This window comes from Clytia hemisphaerica, unplaced genomic scaffold (genome assembly GCF_902728285.1).
Source record: "Clytia hemisphaerica strain Z4C2 unplaced genomic scaffold, Clytia hemisphaerica genome assembly, whole genome shotgun sequence".
Classification (NCBI taxonomy): Eukaryota; Metazoa; Cnidaria; class Hydrozoa; order Leptothecata; family Clytiidae; genus Clytia; species Clytia hemisphaerica.
The window spans coordinates 298567-323955 of NW_027103582.1; the positions used below are offsets into that span (position 1 = coordinate 298567).

At 36.2% G+C, this 25389-nt stretch overlaps 1 protein-coding gene across 2 annotated transcripts; it reads right to left on the reverse strand.

Moving 5' to 3' along the window:
• Positions 1 to 4215: 4215 nt before the first annotated feature.
• On the reverse strand, positions 4216 to 24497 carry LOC136801293 (PH-interacting protein-like). Of its 2 annotated transcripts, none has more exons than XM_067057927.1 (38): positions 24339 to 24497; positions 24162 to 24220; positions 24017 to 24046; positions 23776 to 23835; positions 23258 to 23405; positions 21871 to 21960; positions 20794 to 20882; positions 20421 to 20495; positions 20079 to 20219; positions 19640 to 19720; positions 19505 to 19533; positions 19320 to 19391; positions 19039 to 19210; positions 18707 to 18747; positions 18122 to 18275; positions 17539 to 17707; positions 16859 to 17314; positions 16391 to 16598; positions 16014 to 16095; positions 15629 to 15849; positions 15218 to 15349; positions 14775 to 14907; positions 14141 to 14342; positions 10799 to 10938; positions 10420 to 10551; positions 9877 to 9984; positions 9546 to 9618; positions 9241 to 9375; positions 8849 to 8960; positions 8602 to 8666; positions 7794 to 7907; positions 7351 to 7495; positions 6979 to 7104; positions 6701 to 6758; positions 6275 to 6418; positions 6050 to 6145; positions 5638 to 5790; positions 4216 to 5307 (listed from the first exon to the last, which is right to left on the reverse strand). In XM_067057927.1, the coding sequence occupies exons 1-38, from the start codon at positions 24370 to 24372 to the stop codon at positions 4231 to 4233; spliced, it is 5556 nt and encodes a 1851-aa protein (XP_066914028.1). In that variant the 5' UTR covers positions 24373 to 24497; the 3' UTR covers positions 4216 to 4230. The 2 variants fall into 2 exon arrangements, with proteins under 2 accessions (XP_066914028.1, XP_066914027.1); XM_067057926.1 differs by having other exon boundaries at positions 14135 to 14342.
• Between the last annotated feature and the right edge of the window lie 892 nt (positions 24498 to 25389).

The following is a 25389-nucleotide window of genomic DNA, read 5'->3' on the forward strand; positions in this document are numbered from 1 at the left end:
CCCCGTATTTACGCATTTCACATTGGTGTCAGCTTAATTGTTGGCCAACTTGGTTCATTTATGGGCTACTTACCTTTACGCTACGAGATTTGTACAGCCAACTAAAACATTTGAAACGACTCAAATATTTGAATAATAGATCATTTGACAATAAATACTCTATCAAGTCTTTTTGTTTCATTATTTGTCTATAAACATGGGATTTTTCATCTTAAGAGTATATCAGAAATTTGTCAAAAAAATCAAATCCTCTTAGGCGTATTATAAAACGAACGCAAAAAAAAGAAAAAATCGGGGACAAATTTTGGAACGTTAGGCTTTACAGGCCTCTAACATGGACTCGAGGGCTCGAACCCTCTTAGGTCACACCGAGCTATTACACCACATTGACAATTATTGTGCTACACACCCCTAGCTAGTTGATAATGTAATTTCTATGGCGAACATAAAAATTAATCCTTTCCCATTCTTGAAACGATGCAGGATTTTTTGTAATTAATCAATGAGAAAACTATAGATCTCGAAATCAATGGTTACGATGGGTCGTCTGTCCACAACTCAACAACAAAGAAAATCCCATGGCAAGGATTATACACATGATATAGAACGGGCGACGTCATCTATACGTAACGTAACGATCGATGACTTATGATTCAGAAGGATAACTTTGACGATGACGAATTCATGAATCAAAACAAATTATCTTTCTTGTTTGTTATCTTTATGAATATGATTCATCGTAATTAATGAAGAAAACGAGCTCTCGAGCTAATTAAGAGCAGCTCAAGCAGTTTTTGCTTTTTGCTTTCGAAACAAAGAGGCCAAAGAGACACCTTATCTTTTGCAAGAAGCCTCGGAAGTTCTAGGCTGCACGCATCCCCTCTGATATGATTTGATATAACAAAATAAATTCTGGGGATGCGCGCAGCCTACGGAAGTTTAGTGTGGTCGTGTTACAAAAATACAGGCTGTTTGTAGGAAAAAAATAAGATCTAGCTGAAACTTTCTCCAGACCTTCTCTATAGGATGCTTATACCTCAGGAAAAATTCCCCTAAAATCCCACTGGTGGAACATCCCTTTTTTGGGACATTTCTATTTTCCCCAGGCAAAATCCTAAGGGCGAAATATTTTGAAAATTTCAAACTTATTTCCAGACAATATCATGTATACCATTCGAAAGCTCTCGAAAAACTACACAGAAGACTTTTAAACGGTTATAGCTGATTTCCTTACCTTATCTGGCACCCGATGTAGAAATTTTCTTCCGACACGCTAAAGCTCTGAAGGTCGGGAAAATTTTCAACATCTGGAAGAAATACATTACGGAATTTCGCCTGACCGCGTAATTTTTTAGAAAAATGGGCCCGAGTGCAATTTGGACAGGGAAGGTGTCATGGCCGACAAAATTTGGGTCAGAAAAAACTTCAAAAGGTTTCACGAAATAAATTCAAATACAAAACTTTTTGGAGAAGGAATCATGCAAAATATTATCATTCTTTTCACAAGGAGGGCATGTAGAAATACTCAAATAAGTATTTTTCCTTCTTTAAACTGATCACAGAAGCAAAAACAAAATAGAAATTAACATTGTAAACAAAAAAGCCTGAAAGAAGAGAAAAGTCATAATCAGCATCTATAATAACACTAAAAGAAAAACTAAAGCTATAGAAAATGAATACTAACCCTCAATGAACACATTTGTGAAGTTTAATAAAGATTTTATCCAAAAAACTTCAGTTCTGGAACACTGAAAAGTGGGTTTGTCGGTTGTCGGCCAGTGGACAACAGTTATATTTGGAGGACGGTCAAGATAGATAACAACATGAAAGTTACTGATAAAAGCCTAAGCCCATAGGAACATACCTGCTTTAGTTTCTTTGGTCTTTGAATGGTATAAAATTTGAGAAAGTGCAGAAAAAATCAGCCATCAAAACAAACAAAAACAAAAGTTATGATTATCAACTTTTCTGTGGTAGAAACACATTTTTTGGGTTGGTGCACATACAAAAATTACACTGGATACTAAAACTAATATTCAGGGAGTGATAAGTACAGTTAAACTACAAAAAATCCATCAAAAGAAACCAAAAACAACCATAACAGCACACATTTTTTGAAAATTACATCAGCCATGTTGTTTGTAATTTTTGCCGACATACTCATGACGTGGTAACTAACGACAGTGATTTGACGGTCTTTTTGAGGCGCCAGATCTCAAAAAAACAATTTTTGAGCGTTCAGCACGGCCCCGAAAATGAGGGCTAAACTTATGTCGGCACATCAATGGATGACTACTATTTCTCTCCGATGGTATATTGGCCCGCTCCTTTAGAGCTTTAGCGTGGGCGGCCGCCAATACGCCATCGGAATATCAGATAATTCCTTACCTAACTCGAGATATTTCATGCGCAAGTTCCACTTTTCGCCACACTTTGGTCAAAATTGACCATAAATAGCATCTTCTGCGTGAATTATCTTGAGTTAGGTAATGAAATCGGCTATACCCGTTTAAAAGTCTTCTATATAGTTTTTCGAGAGCTTTCGAATGATATACTTGATAATTTCTGAAAATGAGTTTGAAATTTTCAAAAAATTTCGCCCTTAGGGTTTTGCCTGGGGAAAAAAGAAATGTCCCAAAAAAGGGATGTTCCACCAGTGGGATTTTAGGGGAATTTTTCCTGAGGCATAACCATCCTATAGAGAAGGTCTGGAGAAAGTTTCCGCTAGATCTTATTGTTTTCCCGTAAATTATGCTAAACGACCCCACTAGTTACAAAATATAATGCATATAGGATGTTGTAATGGGAGAAGCAACCAAAACGTAGAGAAGAAAAGTTTTTCCATTCGATAAATCTAGGCACGCAGCATACGATCAATAACTTAAGGCTTACTTAAGGTTGAGAGGTTGATTGTTTGCGCTTCCCTGGGGAGGAAACCCCTTTTGGGGTTTCTCGGGTAAAATGGGTGTGAGCCATAAGAGGGTCCCTATTTTACACCCTTAAAAGTCTCTCAAAGGAGTACCAAATTAATAAATTTGCAATTCAGTCTCTAAAAGGGTCCTAAAATAACGCAGTATCAAAAATCGACTCCCTCATAGAGTCATAGTATTTTATTGGGTGAAAGTTTGAAAATTGGGAAAAATAGTCTCACAAAGGACTAAAAAAATGTCAAAAAAGGGGTAAAAATTTTCAAAAAGTTCAGTCTCTCAAAGGGTCGAATTTTGAACTTCTCGGACATATTCTTCACCTCGCAAACCTAAAACCCCTAGTTTCAACCCCAAAAACGTAGAGAGCGCTAGGTTCAATTCTGTACAAAATATGTTATTCTATTTAAAAAACACGACTCTTGGTTTTACACACTATCATATAAGAAATTGTAGGAATAATGCTATTTTAGAAATGATTGAACAATTTTATCTATCTACAGTAAGGGGTATTAATTGACATCTCTACAGGTCCACATTATCTATGTCATCACGATAAATACAGAAAACTCTTATCGGTATCACCCTGTTAAAAACTTCATTAAAAAGACTTTTATTTGGGTAAGGAACACTATCAAATTTCGAGCCAATCAAATACCAATAAACTGTCTGTAGTCTCAATAGACGCCAGTTAAACGTGAAAACCAGTGCTGTTTACATAAAACAAAGGTGTGACTTCTTAGAAGATTAAATTTTTGAAAATAAATTCAGAAGCAAGTCATTGGATTGACCTCTTCAACGTCTCAAAATTAAGGTATCAAGTCAGAAAATGTGATAGAAATAAAACCAAAATAGTAACTAACAAACAAAAAATAAATATCAGGCATTCTGGGAGTAGGTTGAAAAATTAAATTCTGTGTAAAAATATTAGTAGAAAGAACTCCCGGGGGGGGGGGGGCAGCTGGGCAAAAGGACCGACAGGTATGTGCGGGTCCTAAGGGTACCTTTTCCAATATGTTTAAAATGCACTGTTAGGGTCGGAAAAACTAGAGATGCACTGTAAGGGTAGAAATTTCAGAAAATTCTTGAAAAATCTAGATATTTTGACCAAAAATGCTAGAATTTTGACCATTTTTTGCACGAAAGGGATCGAAAATTTGGGGGAAAATGCACTCTAAGGGTATGATTTTCACTGATTTTTGCTGCACTGTAAGGGTGCAATTTTAAAAGCCAATTTTTGGCCCGCACATACCGTCAGTCCGCAAACCCAGTGCCCCCCCCCCCGGGAAAGAACTAGAGGGAAAATCTAATCATAAGGAAGGAACCTGTTAGCTGCTTTTCGTACACGCCCGCGAGAACTGACGCCCGAAGAGACAGCGATTTCGGTTGCTATGTTATCTGTGTCCGATTCTTCACTGTCCGAATTTTCAGATGTGTCCGTTACTTCAATTTCTTCTTCCGTGCTACTTTCAATCCCATTCGTAGACGTTTCAGTATGTTCTTCTTTCTTAATATGACACGTGTATTCTCCGTATTTTGTTTCTTCTTGACTTGTGATCTCTGATTCGTCTTCCGAACTTTCTTCAAAGGTCTCGCAATAATTCACTGAAGATCTGGACCGAGCAGATGACCTTTTATTATCTGCTGTTGCGGCAGTAGAAGCTTTCCTAGCAATTTTCTTCCCTTTGCTACCAGCTGGTGTTTTCGTGTTATGATTGTTCGCAACTTTTTTCTTATCCATAGAATAATTCAAAGCTTTTCGCATTTTTTTCGGTTGATGTCTATTCGAACTTTCACCCTCCTGCTCCTCGTCTGATTCGAACCCATAACGCACTCGTTTGACAGGCTGACGAACGGAACGCCGAGAAGATTTCCGTGGAGAAGGGTGCTCGACCTCAGGTGAGGTATCATGTCCATTTTCTATATACTGTATATTTTCTTTATCGTCTAATTCTTCGTCAGAATTTCCATTTTCAGAAATCTCTTCTTCAGAATACTCTTCGCTCTCTGCTTCCTTTTGCACGACACTTTTCCGCGTTCTTTTGGAGGATGAAGGTCCTTGCTCAGGCTCTTCCTCAACGGCCGTTTTCCGCCGTGAACGCGTCGCCTCTGGCTTTTTTATTATATAGTCTGCTAAGGTCACCTTAGATATATCCTGTTTACGGGGCGAAGTTGGTTGACTGGTGGGAGAAGTCCGTGTGTTTGAAGGTCCGGGCCTATCATCGGGTGGTCCGGGGTCATCGTTAAATGCTCGTAAAATCCTTCGACTCCGATTCCGCGTCATGTGCTCGGTATTGTTAACGACGGTTATCGAGTACGCCTTCCGAATGGCTTCACATCGTGAATCAAAGAGCGCAGACAAGCGTAACGTCATTTTATATATCTGAAAAGTAGAACGTAGAGAATAAAAGAAAGAAATGTCTTAATTAGCATATACTAGACGTCACCCGCGTTTTTTACGCAATAAAGAAACGAGATGAAAAATCCCGGTTTTTAATGAGGTACTCGCTATGTCTTAATTTGCTTACGGGACAGTTACATACAGTACATTTAGTACATTTCTTACTTTCAAACATACGTCTGGTATAAATTCTAGGTGTATAGGCTGGGACTGAAATTGTGTGAAATCAATGGCCAATCAGCCTTCTGTACTTTTGCCGAGTTTAAATATATTTTTTTAATCTTTTTCATGAATTTAGGCTAAAGTACTTACAGGCGACCGTCGGTCCGTATTATAAGTTTTAGAGTTTCGAAACATCAATTGGAAATCTCTAATATAAGCTTCTGCATCTCCATACTGATGTTGTTCCAAGCGATGTCTTATAGTCGAGATATCGATCGGTTCCGCGACACATTCGGTATAATCCTGCAGTGAAAGAAAGGTTAAATCAGGGCCTAAATAAGGAAATAGGCAGGTGACCTGTTATACTAAAATTTATTCCAAAAAAATCTTAAAGGATTTAAACAAATTATTTTTAGTTGATAGCAAACCTATATATTGGAAAAATATTTATTGGTCTTTGGTCTATGATCTTTGTTGCTAGCAAAGAATGAAATGTAAAAGGATTGGTTCAAACCATAGAACACACAATCAGTGGTTGAGATGTAGAAGTCGATGAACTTACAGGAAATTGTTCAGTATCGACTGGCAATAGAAAAGGTTTGGCATCGTCTTTCGAACTTATGAAATCCAAAAGAGAACGTGCTTCACTGGTCCAGTTCTAAAAAGAAACATTTATATGAGGTTATCAATTCATTACAAAGCTCTTTTCCCAGCCTTACAAGTTTCAACGAGAATTTCGTGTAAAGGGGGTAGGGGTAATACCGTGCAGCCATTTTAAAAGAGATACCTGAGCATTGGAAGAGCCTTGGGCGCTCGATCCTCCTTCTTCCACCTCTTCTTCTTTGACAATGACGTCATCTTCATCTTCTTCATCTTCTCCACTGAAATCGCCCCCTTCTTCAGATTCCATACTTTTGAACCGATCACGTTTCTGAGAAGAAAAGAAAATCAATAAGCCGGAAAACTTTCCTCCTAAGTGAAGTTGTTTGAACATCCGTTAACCCTATGCCCTCTATACAACAGAATCATCGCACACCTTGTCAGAGCAATGCTATCCAATTCCTCTCACGTGACAAAAGCAGGGGAAATTCAGTCTCTCCAATACAAACTTGATCAATGAGAATCTAAAAAAGTTTAAAGTTTAAAGTGAAGCTTTAAGCTCATTAATAGTCATTTCTTGAAGGTGATAAAAGGAAAAGAAACAGTTTCTGACCTTATTTTCAGTAATAGTATCATTGTAAAGTTGGATGATGTCGGTACATTCTGAGTCCCTGAAAAAAGGAATTTGTTTTGAAGGTTTACAAAACATGAAATGAAAATTAACATCTCTAGCAATTTAGTGGTCATTGCAAATGGGGGGGGGGGTCAAAAGACGGCATGTTACTCTTATTGTATCTCTTGGTCCTTTCTTGTCTGAAGGTCAACCCTGTTCATAAATGTTCCTAGTAAAAACAATTAACCTTTGTTACATTAAAAGCCAGCAAGCCTTACTTGAGGAAGGTCGATAATATTTTGACGATGAGTGTTGCATCTTGGATGATTCCACTACCCGTCTCATTGAACTTTTCGGCGTTGTTCTTCAATTGACGCACCTCCCATAGCAAAGATTCTATGCGCCTAAAATTGAAATGAAGCTCTTCAGATTTTTCGAAATGATTATACGCATCAAAAAGATTCAAGCAAAACTCTCGCTAATAATAAAAACAACGATTAACAATGGTGCCCATGAAAGGGTTTTACACATCACAAGACCAATTTGTCGTTTGAAATCACTGATACCAAAATAGCTAAAACTGTGATGTAATCTGGGCATTAAAAAATAAAATTTGAATCGAAAGGAGGTTTATGAGGAAAATCACACACCTGTAGAAATTGTTGCTTATACGTTCAGTGATGGTTTGAAGGTCAGTCGGGAAAGCGATGGTGCTCCAATAAGTTGGATACGTGTGCACATCCACCGGATAAGCGAAGGGAGCGGCGATCTTTAACGCTGAAAACACTTTCAATCCTGTAAAGAGTTATATAGGAGTTATACAAAAATTTAGTGAAGGTAAAGTCATTGCTTCTACATCTAAATCAAGTTTAGGGAAAAAAACACAAACTTGCTTTTTGTTCCTTCATGTCCACTAAAAGAAATAAAGATATTGCACAAAGCATGTTCGCTAATTTCAATCTAACAAAAAACATTTTAGGAGGGTTTCACCTAGGCTTCGTCATATCTTCCTTTGTTTTGAGCGTAAAACTAAAAGCCTGGAGATGTATATTGTGTATACTACATAGGCTTCACCATTTTTTTTGCAGTTTACCTTCAAGCGCTCGTGGACGAAGGTGTTCAGGAGATTCGTAGTGCCAGTCTTCACTTGAAGGGATATATTCAAACAATTTCTTATCTTCGGATGTTATCGGTGCCTCCTCCTCAACTGCAATGTGAAAATAAAAGAGAAAGTATTTGATATACTCAATCTACAGTCTATAGAGGAAGGTTGAGATGAGCTGGAGTTTTTATAAGATACTTCACTAATTGGTCATTTGAAGTAATAGAGATGAGGCATTCTTTAGAAAAAGTAACAAAATTGTTTTTACTACATGTTGTTAACCGGTTACTTTTTCGAAGCGGGCTACATGGCTTTTTGCGCAATGCAATTGGTTCTTTTCGCATGGCGACGGGCCTACATTGTCCAGAGTTGCCCGTCGTTAGGAAAATTCATTGTGACGTCACTTTTTCAAAGGAAAATGAACAATGCGTTGACATCATTTCTCTCATTTTTTATTTCTGACGTCAGAAATTATAGCAATTTTCTATCTCTTTTCGCTTGTTTTTTCTGCTTTATTTCGCTATTTTTCCTGGATAAAGCGCTAAAAATCAATCAAAGTTGAAGGAAACGGTTAACAAATACAATAATGACCGGTTTTTTTCGGGCTGTACTGAAAATATTGCCCTCGGTCAACGCAACAACCTCGCAAGCTCGTACAGCCCTCACTAACCGGTCATTCTTGTATTATTAACGACCAACCAAATTAAACAAGAGCTTGTAAAAACTGCAGCTTAAGTCACGGAAAGTTACCCTCAGAGTGGGTAACTCATGAAAAAGTGAAGTCAAAGAAAATACGTACCCGTGTCATCAGGAATCGGTTCCAGATCCCAAGGACTGACGCGGTCCTCGTCATCATTATCCCACCTATAAAGAGGATGAAACTTAAACTTCAAATATATAATAATGATTGAAGACTTATAGTTCTTGAAAAATAACGAAATATCGTAAAAACGGAGTTGATTTTCCTTTTTTTATTATTCGATATGTGATTTAAGTCATGGTAGTACAAAATAGTACATATCGAGATTTTTTTTACACATACGTACCTGACAACGAGACTCATGAATGAGCTTGTAATGAACTCTTCATTGAGGGGACTGACTTCGATGATGGTTCCAAAATACCAAGTGGCGTCGATCATACAACGGAATCGATCACCTGTTTATGTGGATAAGAATGGTTAGCAGAAATTAAGTGAATTATTTGCACTCTGAAAGCATTTTAAGGGAATAATGAAGAAGAGAAAAAATCATCGGTAAATAATTTTGTCAACAGGTGATTTTTTCGTCGACGAATCTTCAAACGACAAGGTATCACTAAAGTTTTTCTGTCTTTAGAAGTGCTTCGTGTATACAAGAGTATATCATATTTCTAAAAGATTCCAAGGAAGAATGCTAAGCAGCCCCGAGTTAGATGTTATGGAGAATGACTTTCTTACCGACAGACCACCCTTGACTCAGCGAGTCCTCAAAGATGTGTTTCAGAACCAGAAAATCATCCACATTGGGCATATCATGGAAACGAACTGTTATCGTTCGCCGGTTGCCAGTTGATTTCCTTTTACCAATCAATTCTGTAAATTGAATAATGAGCCACTGATTAGTATTTAATTATAAAATTATTCAATTAGCTTTTTATGGTTCTATTACAGTGTTGCTTAATCAAGTACAACCAGGTAAAAAGTGAAGAAGAAGCTTTTCAGAAAAAAAGACGTTGAAAGATTATATTCTTTTCACACCCTACCTAGTTTTAAGGAACACATTTTTGGGGGTCCCACATCGTATTGAATTCCAATTAATTTGCACAGTTCAGCCGGCTGGAGAAAAAAAAACAAGAAACGTGTTAAGGGACAATTTGAAAGAGATTTGAAAGAAAAGATCTCAAAATCTTTGGAAATCTTTTTTATGAAGTTTCAAAGGAAAGTAGGAGCATAGAAGTATGTAGGAGAGTCTTTAAAGCCACAGGTTTACGCTACATTTGATAATTGTAAGTAATCAGGAACACCTCAAAAGATACGATTTAATTTGTGCCATTTAGAATGTAAAACTGTTTAGAAAGTTAGCTGTTGGCTTACGGAGAGATCGTATCTTCGGTAGGCTTGTCGATTTTCTTGAATATCATATTCGTTGTGTTCGACCACTTTCTTGACGTAAAGGTGGTGTCCTTGTTTCAAATAATATACCTAAAGATAAATGAAAATAAAAATAGAGAGTTGGCGTCTCGATGAAAAGAGAAAGCAGGAAAGGGTGGTGAAACACATATATCATGTTCCTTTAAAGCACTAGATAGTCTAACTGCTCAAAAATTTGTACAGTGTGTACAGTTTTGGAGTCATGTTGTTTTCTAATTTACCTTCGAAACTCAAAATATTCGGATCGCGTTGTTGACGGCCAGAATACATGGGTTGCAAAATTATAACCCATGTTACTTGCTTAAGTTACAGCTGATAACTTTACTAGTGTCAATAAATTTGAACCAATCAGAAATAAATGTGATGTAAAAGCATGATTTGTCTTCAGACTTTAATTTTGCAACCTGTGTATTGAATACAAGGTCTAGTGAGCAAAACAAAGCTAGACTCCTTGAGAGCGACAAATAATGATTATTTCTTCATTACCTCGTCACCAATTTGAGGGAAATAAGGAAACTTCTTGCAATCTTTGTTGGAAAGCCATTCAGGTGGTGCATATACACTAAGGTATTCCTCGAGTTTATCGATTGAAGGGAGCGGTTTCTTTGACTTGAGGAGCTAAAGTAAAGAGACGCAAAAAATACAAATGAAACTGTCAGGACAATCAACCAATGAGTTTCGAAATCGACGATCTCAGCTCCAGAAGCGTAGCCAAGAGGGGCGCAAAATTTGTGTAGGAGAGAAAATCTGCTCTCCTACACAAATTTTGCGCCACCTCACCCCCTCCCCTTTTGGCTACGCTACTGAGCTCTAAAAGGCTAAACTTGAACATTTGAATAAAAACGGGAAAATTTGAATTTCAAACCTCTCTGTTCTCTTTTTTCTTGGGTTGATTTTTATTTTGTTGTTTACGCTTTGTTGTCTTCCTTGAAACAGCTGGTTCTTGAGATCGTCGCTTTCGTTGCGTTCTTCTTTGTGGACGTTTGCCACGCCCTTCTTCATTTTCTGAAAAGAAAAAAACAAATCATGTTCAGATAAACTCGCTTTAATTGAAGTGAACACGCACGTGGAGTTGAAATTTGTTTATGGAAACTGACATTTTAGGCATTGTTAAGTGAAGGGACGAGAAAAGTTGTTCAAATTAAGGTGACATTCGAGTAATAGGGGTTCCAGTACTAGAGATCCCTTTGTAGTTCTGTGATTTTTGAAAGAACTACAGCTCTAGCATTTTGAAAAAGAAATCGGTCAAAATTAATGATAATTCTAAGTATAAATGCAGTGTCCTCCCATTACTATAATGTAACAAAGTTCTAATACAATCAATCGACAAGATTTCGGATCGCATTGTGTCTATCACATTTAAAGGCAACCCAAAAACAACAATCATCTCCTGCTATTCGCCTCATTCTGGCCACTCTGATCTTGAAGTCGAACAGTTCTTTGAACCCCTCACGAACCATCTAATATCTATTCCTCGTCACTCTTTCGTATCTGTTTGTGGTGATTTCAATGCCCATCTCAAAGGAGCTTTTTCGTACCATTCAGAAAACAACAGGAACGGTTCGTATCTACAGGACTTCATGAACGAATGCAATCTTCTCGCGTCTAATACTTGCTTTCAAAAAGGGAAAACTAGCCTCTGGACATGGAAATCACCTTCCAACCAGTTATCACAAATTGACTATATTCTATGCCGAAAGCGCTGGAGAAATAGCATCCACGACTGCCAAGCCCACTCATCATCCGATCCCGTTGGATCAGATCATCGCATCGTCGTTAGCAAATGCAAATTGAGCCTTCGCTCTACCAAGAAGAAACCTTTAAATAGACTCAACTGGAATATACTAGAAAACCCCGCCATTGCCACAGCTGTTGAAAATGAAATTCAAACCAAATGGACTGAATGTACCACAAAAGGTTATAATCACTTCTCAGAAATTGGTATGGCTGCTTGTATGAAACACCTACCAGTCAAGAAAAAGACCAAGGACAGTGAACCCATATCAATAACAAACGCACGCACACAGGTCTTACAGTCCAAAACTACCGACCTTCAGAGGAACCAGACCAATCTGAAAAACGTCTATGTCAGAGAAGAAGAAAGAAGGATAACTTATATACTCAACCAGGCAAACAAATCAGAATCTACTGATGGTCTAAGAAATGCTTGGAAACTTGTCAAGGAGTTAAGCGGGAAGAAAAAAGCAGCATCTATCTCTATCAAAAGTGACGACCCAAAAAAGTCGTGGAAAGATCATTTTGAAACCCTTCTAAACAATATTCCTAAAAACATAAATGGTGAGGCCAATGAAATTGATCCAGTGTTCCAATTGAACGAGGAAATCAATATTGATGATTTTACTCTTGAGGAAGTCAACAAGGCACTTAAACAGATGAAAAACGGAAAAGCTGCTGGACTTGATGGTTTACCTCTGGAATTCTGGAAACTTGATTCTCTCAGTACTGTTCTTCTACACTTCTGCAATGCAACCCTAAACGGTGAGCGCCCAGATGAATGGGGCCTATCCTGTATTGTACCTGTGCCCAAAAAGGGTGATTTAACCAAAGTTGACAACTATCGCGGTATTAGTCTAACTCAAGTTGCTGCCAAACTCTACAACAGACTAATATTAAACAGAATTCGCCCTGAGATTGATCAAAAGCTTCGTTTCAATCAAAATGGTTTTCGTCCGTCCCGATCGACATCATCACAAGTTCTTGCCCTTCGGCGCCTTGTAGAAGAAGTCAACAACCATAAAGTTGAAGCTGTATTAACATTCATCGACTTTAAAAAGGCGTTTGATAGTGTTAACAGAGAGTCAATGTTCAAAATCCTCCTAGCCTACGGCATTCCAGATAAGCTTGTTAACGCAATCCAGATTATGTATACCAACAACAGAGCCAATGTAATGACATCTGAAGGAGAAACCGAATTCTTTGCTGTCGTAACTGGTGTGCTTCAAGGTGATCCATTAGCACCTTACCTTTTTATTATTGTGCTCGATTATGCTCTGAGGACAGCCATTACTTCTGAAGATGGATTCACTATTGAAAAACGCAGAAGTAGACGACATCATACCGAGAAATTAGCAGATCTTGACTTTGCAGACGATATATCTCTTCTAAATGAAACAGTAGTCGAAGCTGAAAACCTCCTACACAAGCTAGAGATATCAACTCAATCCATCGGTCTCTTTCTCAACGCCAAGAAAACCAAATATATGCACATCAACCCTACAACAAACGATGGCATCCAATCTGTTAATGGTATCGCCCTGGAAAAGGTTGACGATTTCAAATACCTCGGAGCTTACACAAACTCTAACCATGACATAGAGATAAGACTTGCCCAAGCTTGGTCGGCACTTAATTCACTTGAGAAAATCTGGAAATCAGAAGCTTCACTCAGTATAAAAGTGCAACTCTTCAAGTCAACTGTCGAGTCCATCCTCCTATACTCCTGTGAATCATGGTCACTAACGTCTACTCTGACAAAGAAACTAGACGGAGCGTATACGAGAATGCTGAGAAAAGTCAAAAACATCCAGTCTAATGTCCACATTACTAACAAATTGTTGTACGGCAAGCTGCACCGATTGAGCAGTCTTATCCAGAAAAGAAGATTGCAGTTAGCAGGTCACGTCATCAGAGGAAATGAGCCGGCATCTAAACTTCTCCTTTGGCAGCCAACATTCATAACAAAGAAGAGAGGTCGTCCACACAAGACACTACTCAAAGTCTTAGAACAAGACACTGGACTTGACAAAGGCGAGATGGTTCGTTTGGCGCACAACAGGGTCAGATGGAAAGACATGGTCATGTCATCACTTTCAAGTGGATGATTTATGTATGTATGTATGTATGTATGTAACAAAGTTCTAGGTGTTCGAGGGCCTCTGGAACTGATTGTGATTATACGTATTTTACAATTGTCTTGTGTTGAATCTTTTCGGGTGTTTACTCCATGCAGTTTTGAGTCTTTCTTTGAAGACTTTGACTGTCTTTGCTTCAGCGACATCTTTTGGCAATTTATTCCAGGTTGGTATAGTTCGATAAAAGAAGGAATTCGTTTGTACACCACGGAGTCCATTGGGAATTCAAATAAGTCGGTGTACGATATACAAGCAAACCTTATTAGGAATGAAATTAATTGAGTTTTAGTGAGTATTTCTGAAAAAGTAGAGCTAAAAAATCACAATACCCTCACCATCTTCCACTCCTTCTTGTTTCATTTCATTCTCCTCTTCGCTTGCTTCTTCACTCGCTTCCTCTTCATAATCATCGTCATCATCATCAGTGTCAGGGAAATGGACTTTTCTTCGTCTTTTGGTACGTGTTGACCTCCTTGCTCGTTGAGTTGTCTTCCGTTTCCCTTCATCTTCTTCCCCGTCGTGGTCTTCAACATTGACCTGCTCAAAGTGAATGGACGTTGAAATTTATCATTATACCAGACTATAAAATCAATACTTCAAAAATCAAAACAGATGAAAAATAACAACTTCTAATCAGAAACAGAAGTACCCTGTATTGTGTGCCTGTTATGTTATGAATATATACACTCCGTGTCACAGCTCCGGTGGGGGGGAAATACCCTACAATTTCAGCCCCAATTGAATTTGATTACATCCCATTTAAAATTCAATAAAAGAAAATTGCACTCCAAGCCGTCCCCATTGGGCTCTTTGAGCTGGGAGCAATAGAATTCCCCATTGGAATTTTGATAGAAATTTCATCCTATTGCGGGAAAGTCTTACCGGGGTTTGATACAGGGGTGTGCTGTAAAGAGTAAAAACTTAAAGTATCCTAAATTTATGAAATTTGAGACGGGCTGTTGAACGTACCTCTTCATCGGATGAGCTGCTTTTCTCTCCTTCCGATCTCTCAGAATCATCGTCACTTCCGATGACGTCAACTTCTTCAACGTCAGATCGTTCGCCTTCTACTAATTCTGACATCCGCTGTGCTCGGTTCTTCCTAAATATTGATTTATGAAGCAATGTTTAAATTTCACATTTAATCAAATCAAAATTTTTCTTGTCAGACGGAACTTAGAATTATCCCAGAATCTTTGCAGAATTTTACAAGAATTTTGCGGAATTTCGAGACGCAAAAGCCAGCAAAAGCTTCTTTTTGTAGTCCACTGAGACGAAAATCCGTCTGAGACAGAAGAACCTTCATACCAGATTGAAGATTTAAATTAATTGGTGAATGTGGACACTATTGAGGCATTGGCATAGTTGCTGGAACTGGAAGCAAAGACAGGTGTAACAGAAAATTGTATTACCTTCTTTCTGCTCTTTCAGACCGAGTATTTTGTTGAGAAGATGCACCAGCAGACGTATCACGTTGTCGTTGTGTTCGAGCGCGTCTTGATTCTTCCACGTAATCAGAATCACCATCATCAGTTGTCGTATCACTAAAAAAAAACATCGTCATGACTCATAACTTGTAGATTATAAAATACACAGCATAAGCTATATAGCATTTTTAGTGTTAAGAAAAATTAGAATTGTACAGATCACGTTCAGGTCGGTTTTAAAAATTATTGGCATATCATAAAAAACTCACGAAAGCATTGGTATCTCCACAGTTCAACAATGCTTGAAGGGTTGATGGTATGCATCCGTACAAATAAAAATAAAGAAACCTGCAGTAATTGAACAATGAGGCATGCAAAAAAACTAGCAAAGCATACCTGCTTTCTCCCTGCCAGTCGTCGGGCTCACTATCCGATATATTGACCGGAGTAAGGTAATTCAGATGTCTCAATGCAGAAGGTCGAACGTAAACCACCTGTTCTCGAGAGGTAGCACTCCTGATAGATCCCCGCCCACGTCTGCCTCTTCCACTACGTCCCCGCCCTCTAGTTGTTGTTGCTCTGCGTCCAGGGTGTGATTCATCTTGGCTCTCAGAGGGCTTTAAAACGTATTCAAAAAGGAATAGATATAGAGAAAAACTAAAAGAAGTAACTGATGAATACACGATTGAAAGTGAAAATCACGAGTAGAATTATCTGCAGTTGTTTTACTTTTCTATGACTCAAACAGTTTTTAGCAAGGCGGAATGCTGTTCTTACATACCTCGCGATCACGTTTTCGTTTTTCTTTGTTGTAGTTTGAAATCTCATCAATACTGTGTTGAAGAAGTTTCTGGTCTTTCTCGCTTAAAAACAACAAAGTATGTTTAAAAATTAATTGCATATCGGAAAGGTTTATTCTAGGCTATGTTTCGAGAAATATTAAAACTTACAACTTGGTTTTGTGAATATCGACGGAAGCCTAGAGATTAATCGGTCATTTAACCAAAAACCCTTTCATTTACCAGACGGAAATGACGTATTTGCCTTTCAACTAGACAGATCTCCGTCTACAGACGGAAAATTTGCAATACTGTCATTCATTTAGTTCATCATAAAACATCAAATCACCATAGCAAGCAACAAACATACACGGCTCACCTCTGGTTATAAAGATTATTTTTGGGTATGATTGTTCTGTTTCGCCATGCTTCGGCATCTGCATCAGTGATATCACCAGAGATATATTGATTGTTTTCTTGACGAACCCCTTCAATGTTTCCGCTCTCTCGCAAACCAACACCACCAGGACTCAAAAGAGCATTTTCTGCAGCACTTCTCTGATTAGTACTGGGAGCTCTGTTTGCAGCTGAAAAAATAGAAGTTTATAGCATAGATATTTATTTGCTTATTCACAGACAGTTAGCATATTTATGTTCAACCCAGTTTATGATGAGAACATTTGGGCTGAAATTTGGAAAAGTAAGTAAAATATGACACAATCAGAATCATCATAATTGAAAGAACAAATTAAGAAGTGCTTTTTTATAACACTTTGTTTACACTGAATTCTTCAATCAAGATCAAATTTTCAAATTGTTAGAAATTCAAAACAAAAAGCCAACTTACCTTCTGCAGCTGCAATTTCGGCTAATAATGGTGGCAAATTTTGAGTTGCTTGTTCTGCTCTCCTCTGAGGTAAATTAGATATTGTCCTGCCAGGTATAAGCATTTGATGTTCGGACGTATAAGGGTTACCATCGATATCCACTAGATAAGGCGGTTGCATCAAATGAGGTGCAGTTTGTGTTTGATCATCCAAAACATAATTACTGGCATCTCTTATGATTGGTCGATAATCAGTGTGGAAAAATTGTTCTGTAGGGACTCTTTCAAACATTTCATTACTTCTCAATCCAAATATCAATAAATGGCCATGGCTGTCGGTTGCACTGAACTGTTGACCAGTTGGTGAGAATTTACAATCAAATATGGCACCGTGGCCTTGTCCTTCAAGCATGTTAAAGAAACGCTTCACTTGACTGCCAGATTCAATATCCCATAGGATCAAATTTCCATCGTGACCTTGGAGTAAAAAAATAAATGACAATGTAATGAAAATGACAATGAAGAGTTTACAAAAAAATTATGACTGAAAACAGCAGTTTGAGAAAGACTGTATTTAAATTGTCGAAGAACACAATAGATAAATAGATGTTATGTTGTTTGAGGGGCGTCATTCTCGTTGTGAGAGTCTTTGTCCAGACAATTGATAAACCGTTAAAATTTTTCAAACTGCAAGACTTTACCTGCACTCAACAACAGGTTTTGTTCAATTGGGTGAGTTTCTAAGATATAGACTTCATCTGTATGACCTTTCAAAACACGAACCAATTCAGCTTTGTAGGAATCCCAAAGCCTGATATGAAAGTCTGTTGCAGCGGTAATAACGTACTTGTCATTGGTTGACCAGCTTATCTAAAATAATAGAAAGATTAGTAATGAAGTATTTAAATAAGCCCAATGCAATATTTCTGCCTCATAATAAGTAATATTAATAAATAGATATCAGACAGTTGCGAGTACAATACAAGAAATATTTTACGAGTTCCCTATAATATTTTCCAAGCCTTTAGACAAGGAAAATATGCAAAAAAAGCGCAGGGCACTTTTGTAGCAAAGTGACGTTCGATTGCTGCTACCGCTACAATGCAACAACATCTTTTTGTTGATTTATATTTATTACATGTAAATATAATATATATTTTACTCTTTTTAACCAATCAGATTGCTGATATTTTTTTGGATCCCAGACAATATCCTTAGATTTCTTCATTTTGGAAAAAGAAATAAAATCTTCAATAGCGTAGATGAATATAATATCACACATACCATGGTTACTTTGAGTTTGTTTTTTGGGTCGACAATATTTGCTTCTAGTGAGTCTCCTTTAAAAGGATTTGAAGAATCTAATTGTTTGGATTGCCATTCTCCATTTTGGTAAGACCAAATCAGTGCAATGCCATCTCGTGAACCACTGAGAAACCTTAAATCAAACAAGCTAGATGATAAAAGTTAGATAACAATAAGGAGAAAAATGAAAACAATCAGTTCAGAAAATATAGCCTTTAAAGAAAATGCATAACACACTAAATTTTATCATTGATTGTTGATGGGGAGAGGAAAAGGGGGTAGGGAAAAATTGTTCTCAAAAATCGGACTCGGCCATGTTTTGGGCATTGCTAATACGCATCATTGTGCAAAAAATCAGAATAAAATAATGAGCCAATCCAGAGAAAAACTGGTAACAGACGAACGGACAAACATCGGTTAAATTAAAGTAACTCCAAGGTAGCTCAAAAATAAATGTTTGTTTGCTATTTCTGTGTTAGTTGTTGTGTTGAGACAGAGTTCAACTAAAACTTTTCTTTCGAAATAACGTTACATTCTATTTTTTGTTAATAATGAACCATTTACCTGTTTCCAAAATTGTTGTAAAGAATACTATCAACATGGTCCTAAAATAGAGGAAAATATATCAAAAAGTTGTTTTTCTACCCAATAAATACTGATGCTGATTTTATTGATGACAGTATCACGTATGATATTGTATCACTTTCAGCTCAATTTGCAATGAATTAGATAAATCTTGTTCTGGGGTTCTGGTGGATACCAACAGTTTTGTAAAATACTAATATTAATATTAAACTTCCAAATTGAAAACTTATTCTTAGGGAAATTTGTTGTCTTTACCAAATTGACAGAATGCAACGTATGTACATAGTTTTCATGAATTAAATAGTACGTACAAGGTGATTTGGCAGCTCGGCAATCTTTTCAGGTTCATTTGGGTATAACTGATAAACTCTGATATAATTGTCTGTGCTTCCTGCAACAAGAAAACTTCCTCCTGGACTGAATGATGAACAGAGCATTTGCACACCAGCTCTTGTCTTTTCATTAAACTTGACTGGAGTTAAACTATAACGAAGAAGCAGGATATTTTACATCATTTATAGCTATAGAGAATAATTGTTTATTACAGTCAAGCATTTAGAAAAGAGGGAACTTGTTGAATTCTTTGAAGTACCTGAATTCGCCAGTCTCTGGATACCATGGCCAAAAGCAAACATTTGAATCTCCTCCAGTTGATATGAGATACCTGAAATATATATTTTTTCTGTGTTACAATTTAAATTGTAGTTTCTTTAGGATCATTTTGTTTTCTCTCCGGAAAATAACTTTTCATGAAAACAAAGACCATGAAAATCTCACCTTACTTTGGGATCAGCACAAGGGCAAAACTGAAAATAAAAAGAAAATGACATCAAATGACATTTCAAAATCTTTATAGATTTGATGAGATGAATGCTGTAAAAAACAATAAAAAAACAAGTAGTAAAAAGTTACCTGCAGGGAGGTGACCATCCCAGAATGACCTTGCAAGACAGCAATTGGATAGGTATTGTGTAAATTCCAAACTCTGATGGTCTATTGGAGAAACCATCATTACTATCATCAAGAAGAAAATATTAACGCTACTGAAAGTTGGTCTTTGTCCACTACCATCTTGCAATTTTGCCAACATTTCTCAGAGATTGAAAATGCAACATTACTGGCCGAGACTAGATTTCATAGCAGCAAGAGGAAAAAACTCAGAAAATCATTTTTAAATTTGTTCTCAATCAGTAATTCTCATTTTCCATATGCCTAAAATAGGGTGACAAAATTTGCATAGAAAACCAACATGAAATCAATAATAACTTACAGTATCACCCAAGACTAACTAGGAATCAAATACAAACAGAGATTGCTATCAATAAAAGAAATTGATCAAACTTTGATGTACCTTGTCAAGGCTGCCAGAGGCAATATATTGATTACTTGAGTCAATTGTAATATCTGTTATTTGTTGTGAATGACCACGAAAAGTTGCCATTAATCTGCCGTCATAAGCTGACCATACTTTCAGTAAATTATCATCTGCACCCTAGGAAAATATCATTTATACTATGACATAAAGCTTTTTCAGTATGTTATAAAACACATAACTGTAATTTCAGGCTGACTGTAATTAATAAATTCAGCTATTTTTATGTCTTTCATAGCAATGGTGAATGAGACACAATTCCAATTCCTCTATTGACCCCTCTAAGGGGATATTTTCAAAAATGTAATATAGCAGACTTACGGTAACAATAATACTACCAGTATGGTCAAACAGAATGCAGTAAACAGAAGCAAGATGTCCAAGAATTCTTTTATGCTAGAAAACAAAGAGATGAACCGGAAAAATTGTCACCACTATATCTAGCAATCTGGGTGTTGCTCATTATTATTGCAAAATTGTTAAGATAATTATTTTTTAAATAGCTTTCCCTTGATTTTCCCTTGAAATCTGGGACTCTCCAATACTTTCATACTATCAAGGAAATCCAAGCCTTTTACTGGGGTATAATTGGCAATTTAGATGGAAATCAAATTTTTTAATGATTTAAAGTTTGTCATGGCACTCCATAAGGCTAAAAGACAATTTCTAAATTCTTTATACATATTTCACTCACCATAGAAAATTTGGAGTAAATATTTGCTGTTTTTGGAATAAATGACTTGAAGTTTGTACCAGAAACATCTCTTGCAAGCAATGAAGTACCTAACAAGGGTATGATAATTTCATGGATTTACAAAGAGTACTGAAGAGTATTTAAAATAATGTCTTCCTTTCAGTAGGGCACACAGTCGTATTTTTGTGTCCATAAATTCAGCATTAAACAAAACAAATGAGCCAACATTTCTGCAACTGAGACTATGACAAATGAATTTTCACTGCTAGTTTGCCCTTTTAAATTTTTTTGTTTTCAAAATGGCCAATGCTGATTAGAGAACACCCGTTGCCAAACGGCTGATCGGCCCAATATAACGAGCAAATTACGAGTGTATAATTTGTCGCACGCAGGTGATGTCATACGCTCCATCATGACACCGCAAATTTCTATTTCTTCACTTTCAAGGAAGGCAAGTTGGGGGAAAGTTGAAAATGGTACCAAGATTTTGCAGTGAAAGTAGTCATTCATATTTACAAACTTAAGCCCCTGTACTTGCTAATTTTCGTGGGAATTAATTTCAGTCCGCGAAAAATTTTGAGAGTTTAAAAACCGCACAATTTTATTGAAAAATTTGAAAAATCCCTAGGAAAATGAAAGAAATTTGTCCAAAAAAGGGCAAAACGGCGAAAACTTAAACCCATGAAAATTCCAAAATGAAAAAAACCACAAAAATTAGAACCCGCGAAATGCAATTTTCAGATTTTTTTTTTCGACAGCGAAAATTAGTTCCAATAAGGTATTTTCTTTTGTGCCATTTGGCAATTTTATTACAAAAAATTGAGCTCAAAATTGCACAGAAAGCTGGACTACCTTTTTGCAAAATCTATTAAACTTTAAAAGTTGTCATAAACTTGATGAATCTAAGATGCTAACTTTTTTTTTCTTCAATGAAAATAATTTTGGGTTTAACAAAGTATCTTTAAGTTGCCTGATTTTTTTACATTTTTCTGTCCCTATTATCTATCTATAAAATTGTTCTAATAAAAAAAGGTATAGTTATGTATCCCTGAAGAAAAAATAGAATAGTAAACTTACATATGGATGTGGTCTTTCTTGAAAATGTCGGAAGAAATGGAGCAGAGTGGAAACAAGAAGCCTTGTGAGAGGCAGGTTTACAAATTTTCTCTAAAGTAAATGATATGATATTTGTCATATTTTTTTGCCATAAGGAAAAACATTTTTTTATATCTGATGAGAAAAAAAATAACTCATTTTGTACATACTGCCAGGAAAAAAACAGTATAAATACAAGTTAGACACTGTAGCTTGAATCAGTTGATTATTTTCCTTCATTAAGTAAGGATATCAAGAAAAAACAGCTTGCAAAATTGAATACTATCGTAAGTTGGTCTAATGTCAACATCCCTCTTCTAATTTTTAAAAACCCTTCTTTAAAGATAGGAATGATAGGAAGGTCAAGATCATTGATAGACAAAAGATTTTTTCCTCTCCTGTTTGCTAAGCAAACAAAAATAGTTTTTACTAGCAATTCCAACCTTCCAATTATTCCTACCTCTAAAGAAGAGTGTCGAAATTAGAAGAGGGCTGTTGGCGTTAGACCAACTTATGATACTGGGTGCGCGACCCACCAAAAAGTTTGTAATAATGTTAATTTTTATGAAATGCATTGGTTTAAAAGTAACATGGTTTTAAATTTGATTTACTTTGATTACCTTTTTAACATGTTTTTGAACTTTTTCAAAAGTAAATTTTGATTTCAAAACCTTGAACCACTGAACCAAATTTTATACCCTGAAGTGGTCCTAAATCTGACAGCCCTGCCTAATTCTAATGGGGTCTTTCAAAGATACAAACTAAAATAAAAATAGGTTGACGTGATGCAACGAAGATGCCAAAGTGTCAACCAAACTGAGAGATTTGATACATTGAACCCATTAAATCAAATAACATTTGTTAACATTTTAAACACGGACAACAGATTCAGAATAAAAGGTAATTATTTTTACAACTGACACTTTTTTGATCACATTAATTGGCATCCTGACATAAAATAGTCATCTTGTTAGATGTTTTGTTGCGAGAGTTTTTGCAATAGTGTATAGTTCAACTTGGGGAGGGAATGTTTGTAAACATAGAATTTTCTTCATAACAGTTTCAACAGTTATTTGGGACGTCAGAATTAGACAGGGCTTTCAGATTTAGGACCACTCACAGACCACACACGGTAGGTTATAGACAAAAATTTAAGTTTGCCTTTCTTCTCTGTGCAACGGAAAAGGAAATTTTCAAAGTTTCGCATTTTAAGCCACTTAAAGTTTGGATATTTTCTTTAACCATTTAGGGAAGTGTTTCATCTGCTAGAGCCATGATATGATACTTCATAAATTCTCTGACTGGCTGAGATTAACAAAATAAGAATAACAAAGGAAAATAACAAAATGATTCATTCACAACTCCTTACCTTTTTCATTTTGCTTTATCAAAGAAAAAGATCCCCTGCATACAAGAGAGTTGAGTTTCTTTGAAAATGATGTTCGAGCTTCAGGGTTCAAGAGTTCTCTTGCAAGTGAAAGAAGATGGTTTTGTTGGACATGGTTATTCAACTTATCCTGAATTCCAAAGCAAAAAAAACAAATTTCAAAACAAACTCAGCAGCCATGTTTGTTATTATTTTGAATTTTTTCTTCGCGGGATATAAATTTGTATAAATTAAAATTACACAGCCGTGATTGGTTGATTTCCAATATCAAAAAAGTACCGCGAATAATTTATGCGGGTGAGAAAATTCGATTGTGGCAAAAAAGACAAACTCTCGAAGATACATTTTTAGATCAGTAGGAAATTCATACACCCTAAAACCCCTATAACCAACACAGAAATACATCAATTCTTTCAATATTAAGAAAAGAGGTCAAAAATGATATTTTTTAAATGTCCCAGGCCTAAAAATGTCGAAAAATTTGTTATGAAAAAAATTACATATTCTTCAAAAGTTCGGTCGTGTTCGTCTCCTTTCCAATCTTTTCTTGGTATTATGAGCTGAAAACGAAAGCGAAAAGAGCAATCAACACTTTTTCAATAAAATGGGATAAAAAAAGTCAAAAAATCAGTTTCAAAGTACAAAAATCTTGTATGTGATGCAATTGGCAAAGTCTTGACAAGAAAAAGTTGAATTTTGAAAAATTTCGAAAAAATCTTGGTCATAATGACTCTTAATTACCTTGTTTTTAGTGAGATGACTTCTGAGAACCTGAAAATGAAAACGAAAGTGAAAATCGGGGGAAAAATTGTATTTAGATTTCAGTCACTTTTGGACAAAATTTGGTCGACTTTGAGGTTTGTTCGAAGGTTTCTGTTAGGGTTACCTTGGCTGCTTCTTGGCACGGCCCATCTTCCAGGAATTTGGCAACCAGGTAATAAAGTTCTAAAAATAAAAATACGGCAAAATTTAGGATATGTTTGTGGAGATATAGCACTTAAAAGTTACTTTATACATTGAGAGTCTGTGGCCCCCAGATAAAATAGTTGAAAAATTATGTTACCTAATTCTAGTTCAGGATCGTCAGTATTAGACATGATAATTTTCTATGTATAAATTCATTAAGTTCTTATATCCATCCTTCCAAGAGTTGGAAGAGAATCTTCATTTCAAATTTTGTGTTTTGTTGAACTTTTGACGTAGCTTCGTGTTTGTTGTTATCAATGAGCGGGAGTTACTTTCCACCAAAGGAAACCCAAAAACATATCTCGTGATCAAAACTTGATGAAAAACAATCATACCACGTGATCGAAGTTCGATCAAAATTAAGACTCGAAGTAGCTCAAAATCGTGTAATCTTTTGTTTGATTTGAACTTCGAGACTTCGCCTAAAATGTAAACAAAAACATACAAAATGGTAGACGTTTTTCGATTTAAATTTTGACTCGTAAACGTGGATGGAAGACGAAAGTTAGTAAAAAGTAAAGAGATTTCTTTTAGATAAACCTTTTTTTGAAGAGATTAAAAAAGAACTTTGGGGTATTTTCTCTCTTTTAGGGCGAAAACTGTAATATCTAAGAGCAAAGGGGCGCCGAAATTAGTAATCAGAGGTGTCTTTTTGTATAGACCTTTTTTTAAAGAGGCAGCCATATTGAATAATTATGTACTCCAGCATAAAAACAATGATACAGCCATGCATAATTACTGTATCATGCATATTTTAAAAATTATGCATGGCTGTATCATTGTTTTTATGCTGGAGTACATAATTATTCAACATGGCTGCCTCTTTAAAAAAAGGTCTATTTCAGCGCTCCCCCAAAAAATAAAATTCGGTCGCATATGGGGTATGTTAACACCCAATAGCAATACGTTATGTTTCAAGCTAAATCAGTCATTTTCTTTCTTTATTCCCAATTTTTGAAAATGTCCAACTTAGCTAGTGAATCGCAAAATTTGATACACAGGAAAATTTCCAGAGACTTGCAATCACAAAATAATATACTCAAAACACGTTTCCTTGAAAAAATTTTGTAACATGCGAAATTTAAGAATACTATTAAAGGTATATTCTTTTTTAATTGTCAAGAGGAAAGGGAAACTTAAGATTTGTC